The sequence below is a fragment of the Dunckerocampus dactyliophorus genome, chromosome 21 (assembly GCF_027744805.1).
Source record: "Dunckerocampus dactyliophorus isolate RoL2022-P2 chromosome 21, RoL_Ddac_1.1, whole genome shotgun sequence".
Lineage (NCBI taxonomy): Eukaryota > Metazoa > Chordata > Actinopteri > Syngnathiformes > Syngnathidae > Dunckerocampus > Dunckerocampus dactyliophorus.
Window position 1 is genome coordinate 10,752,488 of NC_072839.1, and position 6,630 is coordinate 10,759,117.

At 35.5% G+C, this 6,630-nt stretch overlaps 1 protein-coding gene across 1 annotated transcript; it reads left to right on the forward strand.

Annotated features, from left to right (window-relative positions):
- Positions 1-184: 184 nt before the first annotated feature.
- LOC129174085 (ADP-ribosyl cyclase/cyclic ADP-ribose hydrolase 1) lies at positions 185-5,889 on the forward strand. Its single transcript, XM_054765683.1, has 10 exons — positions 185-594; positions 674-768; positions 844-967; positions 2,246-2,372; positions 2,442-2,577; positions 2,645-2,727; positions 2,790-2,863; positions 2,939-3,031; positions 3,220-3,306; positions 3,373-5,889. The coding sequence occupies exons 2-10, from the start codon at positions 720-722 to the stop codon at positions 3,467-3,469; spliced, it is 870 nt and encodes a 289-aa protein (XP_054621658.1). The 5' UTR covers positions 185-594; positions 674-719; the 3' UTR covers positions 3,470-5,889.
- The last annotated feature ends 741 nt before the right edge of the window (positions 5,890-6,630 follow it).

Below are 6,630 nucleotides of genomic sequence, written 5' to 3' on the forward strand. Positions count from 1 at the left end.
TGCAAAGATATCCGAATTACTTCCATGGTGATGGCTTTCCTTTTCTTTGCCGCACTGCCGCTTGGGAGACATAATGAAGCGTAAAGTAATAAGCAATGTTATTCTTCCTCATTGTGGCTGAGCAGGCGCACGGGCGTGTATTCATCCGCCCAGCAAGAGGCACACGTTGCGTTCTTGTGCGTATTCTTCCACCGGCATTTGCAGTCACTACTTCTCAAGTCTTGTGTTTACGAACCAAAATGTATTTTTAATTAATTTATGGGAGCATACACGTCGTAAACCAAGGACCACCTGTATGTACAGCACCGGTTTTCCTTAAGATGGCGTCCCTCTTCCCAAAAGACAGCCCTCGTGTTGTCAAATTCTTCGTGGCACCATAATGAGAGTCATGCGGAGGCACTATTTGCAACAGGGGCCGTGGGGGAAAACATCTGTCTTTTCCGCCAATGTCTCTCCGTGGGGGTCAGGGAAAGTCCGCTTTGACACTCAGCATTGTCGTCCACGAGTCCTGAGAAGAGACACTTTGTAGGATTCTTTCAGGACGATTATTTCCTGGGTGAAGCAGTGCACATCACCATGGAGCCAGGAATACTGGTAAGCATCTGTTTTTATTACTGAAAAACTGAATAAGGCTGCATAGGGTCCTGTCCTGTCAATCACCTTGCATGTACAGTGTCTTCTAGTTTTGCAAAACTAACGAGAAGGCCCCCTCTATCACCATGACAACCACCCTCAAAACATCGTCAGTGATCTTTAGCGCGGCAGCATGTAAGTTTTGGTGTGTTTTTACATTTTTTCCGCACTTCCGCAACAGACACTGAACTTGTTGTCCACTCCCAAAAGGTCTCCTTGTGCTTTCCATGTGTCCCTGTACACTGCCAGCGCATTTCGGCACGACTCCCAACATCAAGCACATCGTGGTGGGAAGGTGTTTCAGTTACATCACACTCGTTAACCCCAGCGTTAGGTAACGCATTATTATCTCACCAGAAACTGTGTCTTTTATTATGTAAAACAACATTTTGTCGTTTTTCTCGGTCATACACCAGGATACTCGGGGGCAGCAGAGTGCCAGGTGACAAATTCTGGCTATAATTAAAGGTTAAACGTAAAACCAATCATATTGATGATAATTATAGGAAGAAGAGGCTTCTAATAAGGTAACAATACTTCCCAAATATTCAACAAAGTCTTTTGTTTTGACTTTTACCTTTTTTTTTAAAAAAGTATTTAATTTTTGTAATTTTTTATTTTAATTATTAATATTAATATTATATAATTATTTTTTAAAATTGTCTTGTATTATATCATTATATTAGTCATATTTTATTATATTTGCCTTATTATTGTGCAAGTAAATGAATGAGTAAATTAATTTCAAAATATTTATTGGATATGTCTTTTTTTTCCCCAAATTTGCACACATTTTTTTGTTAGATTTGTATTTTAATGATTAATATAATTAATGATTTTGAAATTATAGGTTATTGCATTTATTGCATTTTATTTTAAGATATGTATTTATTATATTATTAGATCACATTAAAATTATTATTGTATTGTAAATTATTAACATTATTATTATTATATGATAAAATATGTCATATTTTATTGTAATTGTTCATGCTTATGTGAGTAAATTAATCATAAATTATTTTCAAACATTCTGATTAGATTTTTTTTTCTCCAAAAAATGTACTTCTTTTTTGTTAATTTGTATTTTAATTATATATATTAAAAATTATTTAAATTATAAGTTATTGTATTATATTATATCAATATATCAATAATATTTTATTGTAATTGTTTGTTATTATGTGAGTAAGTTCATTAGTAAATTATTTCCAATAAATTGTATTTTATTTTTCCCTTTTTTTCAAAAATTTTACTTATTTTATTGTTCATTTGTATTTTAATTATTAATAATATTAATGATTTAAATTATAGGTTATTGTATTATATTGTACCAGTATATAAATAATATATTTTCATTATTATTTGAGTAAATTAATTACTAATTATTACTTTTTTCCCCCCAATTTTTTTTCTTACATTTTTTTTAACTTATTAATTATTTGTATTTATTACACATATTTTATTATTATTATTATTATTATTATTATTGCTTCGTGTGTGTTATTCTTTGCTGAATATAATGAAATCATATGGTTGTTTTGCCTTATAGCTCGTTCCATCTGTTACCAAATATGGTTCCAGGCTAACGCTGCAGGGGTTTTCTACGTAGGTACGACTGTGAGGAGATCTGGCAACAGTTTGAGGAGGCGGTGGTCCAGCAGCCGTCTTGCGGCGTGGCCGTGGAGGACTACCGACACATGTTCCAAGCCATGCCACAAACGTGGGCCTGCGACCGGGTAGTGGACTGCTAACTGCTAGCTATTCATTTGGAGGAGCGCTAATACTTGCCTGTTGCTTTTAATCAGTTCCTTTTCTGGAGTAAGACCAGGACACTCATACACGACTATGCGGCTGTGGTGCGTCACTTTTGGACACTGGAGGACACGCTGGTCGGTTACATGTTCAACGATCTCATTTGGTGTGGTCAACAGGAAGACTCAGGTATGCAGTACTACTTCCTGTCTTATCTCTCTGCATACGCGGCTCATTGTGATTATTTATTGCGCAGATTTCAATTTTGGTTCCTGTCCTCAGTGGTCGGCGTGTATAGATCACCCCGTGTACTCTCTGTGGAGGCAAGCTTCAAAAGATGTGAGTACTATATGCACGATAGAAGCATCCAGAACCTTCCTCCGTATGTCTTCTTTCCCTAGTTTGCAGAAACGGCATGTGGGAACATCACTGTCTTACTCAATGGGTCCATTGAGGATGCATTCAACAGGAACAGGTCTATTTCATTGTGGAACATGAATAACATCAAGTACTTGGCCATGATTTCTTGCATTTTTTTCAAATTTTGTAGTATGTTTGGAAGTGTGGAGCTGGACGGTCTGAATCCACACAGGGTGAACTATGTCAACATCAAGGTGGTGGCCAACCTGGATGGACCATTTATGTGAGGATTCCAAACTTTAAAGGTCCCATACTGTAATATTTTTCAGCAACATAATGCTAGATTAGCATTCTCGCTGAATAAAAACAAATTGATTAACAGCCAGGCTTTATTTTAAGACCTGTAGCAAAGCCTGAGGAAGGAGGTCTTACTTTCCAAAAAGTAAGACCCTCATTGTTTTTCCACCACAGAGAATCCTGTGATCGAGGTTCCATCGTGGACCTGATCCACATCCTCCGGTCCAGAGGTTTCCGCTGGACCTGCTCAGACAATGACCGGTAAGTGACGTCTCACTCTGGAAGACACATGAATCGGATCTAACGCAACATCCTACGTGTCCGCAGGGTCCTGATGATCCTGCAGTGCATCCAAAACCCGGAACACTCGTCCTGCAGGACATGCGCAGACAGCCTGTCACACGGAAAGACGACATTACGTTGAACTCACGGCAACTTCGTTATTGTCCGAACTCACCCGTGCTTAGTTAGCTTCCAAGATTACGCAAAAACTACTTGACCAATTTCCAAAAAATGTTGTAAAGTGGAGAGAAAAAGGCAAAGAAGGCAGACAATGTTTTTTTTTGCTTGGCATATTTTGTTTGGCATATTTCAACATTTTCCCTTAATGAGTTTAGAGCAGGGGTGTCCAAAACGTGGCTGGGTGCCATTTATCGGCCCTGAGCACATTTTAAAAATACAATTAAACAAGAAAACTACCAAAAACTGCAAGAAAAACAGAAATAGAGCTGTAATTTTACAATAAAAAAAGTAGAAATAATAAAATAAAGTCGTCGTAATACTATGAGAAAAAAAAAATTACAATAATTCTCATAATACAGTGGAACCTTGGTTAGCGTAATTCATTTGTTCTGGAAGGTCCGAAACGGATGTTATCCAAACAAATTTTTCCCACAGGAAATAATGTAACTCCAATGAATCAGTTCCAGAAAGCCAAAAATGCTGATTGTTATTTAGCTATTTAGCTCGCTAAACAAAATGGCAACCGGAACCGAAAGTTACTTCACTAGTCTAGGATGTCATCAGTGGTTGTTAACACAACTGTAGTTTTACAGTTATTGTTTGACATGCAGAAAACATTTCCAAATGCATACAACACATATCTTACCTTCACTGAAGACGTGATTCTTGACGTGACTGTAAAAAGGAAGCTGGTGGTGGTGGTGGATCTTGTTGCCACATTGTGTCTTTGGTAACGTCTTCAATTAAGTTAAAAATAACCTTAAATGCTAATTTCACCCTTACAGTTGTCATTTGTATGTATTTAGAATAGTTTTATGCATGTAAAACTATAATTATAAAACTATAAAAACGAATTTTGTGGTAACATTTTTGAGAGTCCACCACTGATGACATCAGAGATGAGCGACGTGACTTCCGGTTCTGGTTGCCATTTTGTTTAGCTAGCTCATAGCATGCTAACAAGGAAGGACTGTTTGTGATTAAAATACATAAAGAACACATTTGGACTCATGCAGTGTGTTAATAACACAACAAGACCCGAGCCATATCGTACGCTAAGCAGAAAATGCCAGCAAACCGAGGCATAATTGGGGCGTAAACTTTCTATGTTAACCGAAAAACACACTAACTGGGGTGAACACTAACTGATCCACTGTATTAGTGACAATTGCATTTTTTTTTTTAATTAGGATCGGGAAAAGTTGTGTTTTTTTCAATTTCATATTTTTTAATATGGTTTTATAACTCAAATTTAATATTTTTAAAAGATTTTTTGGTTTTAAACATATTAGTTGGGTCATCTACTGTATTTTGAACCTCCATTTAAAACGGGATTCAAAATCATCAACAACAAGTCAATAACAAATATGCAGGAGGCGTGCGGCTGTGAGGTGTACAATTTGGACTCTGATCCAAATTAGGCCTTTGCCTTGGGCCTTGGCAGAGGTCTGTGCTCTTCTAGTTTCTCTTTAAAGGTCCCCTATTATGCAAAAGTGACCTTTTAATGATGTTCTAATAGTAATATGTGTGCCTCAAGTGTGTTTATGAGCCGCAAACATCTTCCTCACTTTTTTGCTCCAGGCGCTCAAACGGTTACTTTTGTAGTTCCATGAAGGGAAAACCTTCTTCCTCGTGGACATGATACCACCTCTGACCCACAACTACTTCACGGAGGATTGCAAAACAAAACAACAGGCTTCGCTACACATCTTAAGATAAAGCCCTGCCACTAGAGATGTTTTCCATCTGCATCAAAGCATTATTGCCTTTCGATGGCCTTCAGTATGAAGATGTGTACGTCAACTTTTAAGAAAAGACCAATCCTGACGCAAATTCTGGAAAATCTTTTTTTTTTTTTTGCTGCCAGTTAGCCGCTTTGCGTGATTCCCCCCCCCCCTTCTTCATCCTCGACTTCCTGGAAGCGTGCGCGGGGCGTGAGTCATCTCGTCTCAGAAGAGAAGATTGTGAAAGGTGACAAGCCAATGTGTGACTTTCCCATCGTAAACACCAGAGAACACCATGTTGTGTTCTTAACCGGGGGGGGGGACAAACACTCCATTCGCAATGGCCCGGCACGTTTTTAACACACCCAGGAAGACACACACACGCACTCGAGAGGCACATGAACGCAAGTGTCCGCTGTAAAAAATGAGCATTTCTGCTGTACTATTTTTTGGGGGGGTGTAAATTTTCTCGAGTGAACACATTTTTATTTAATTTGAGTGACGCCTTCCTTTCTGTCAAATAAACAATTTCGTATTATTCCTTATTTACTGACTTTATCCTGTCCTATTTCATTGAATTTCATATTATTGAGGTATTTTGAAGTACTTGATTCCATTTTTATTTCACTTCAATTTATAATTTTTTTTATTCACTCACATTCCCTTTATACAATTTGGCATACAACTTTATTTGTATTTTTTATTTGTGTTTATTGTTATTATTAGTGTATTTTTTTGCTACACTTACGTCGACATTATTTTTATTTCACTTCGTATTTTATTTGATGTATTTATTGATTGATTGATTTGATTTCAATTACGTATGTCACTACTAGAATATTTTTTTAATTATTATATTATATATTATTATTAATTATTTCACTTCAGTTCATTTATCATGAATGCACTTGCGTTTTCTTTACTTAGTTTGGCATAAAACTTCATTTGTATTTATTTATTTATTATAAATGAGGTATTTTTGACTACATTTACTTTGACACCACTTTTGTTTCGCTCATTTTATTTTATTTCACTTGGTAATGTCTAGCATTTTATTTATTCGTACAACATTTATTTATTCTTTAATTTATTGATTTCAAATTTTACATTTACTTTACATTTCCCTTTGTATTTATTTGTTGATCATGTTTATTATTATTTATGATGTACATTTGACTACATTCACCTTGACATCATTTTTATTTCACTTATTTTATTTTAATTTCTTAAAATGTTTTTTTATGTATTATGTATTTAATTATTCATGTATATTAATTATATTTATTTTTATTTATTAATATTAATTATATTAATTTTATTACATCACTTACTTGTGTCACTACTATAATATTCATTAGTACTGCATTTATTTTTGTATTCAGTATTTATTTTTTTATTT

Bases quoted from the DNA above. Each gene is read 5' to 3' on its own strand.
- LOC129174085 (XM_054765683.1), top strand. From the start codon at position 720: ATGACAACCACCCTCAAAACATCGTCAGTGATCTTTAGCGCGGCAGCA. The intron at 2,373-2,441 runs GTAGTGGACTGC...GCTTTTAATCAG, and splicing joins AAACGTGGGCCTGCGACCGG to TTCCTTTTCTGGAGTAAGAC. The intron at 2,864-2,938 runs GTCTATTTCATT...CAAATTTTGTAG, and splicing joins GATGCATTCAACAGGAACAG to TATGTTTGGAAGTGTGGAGC.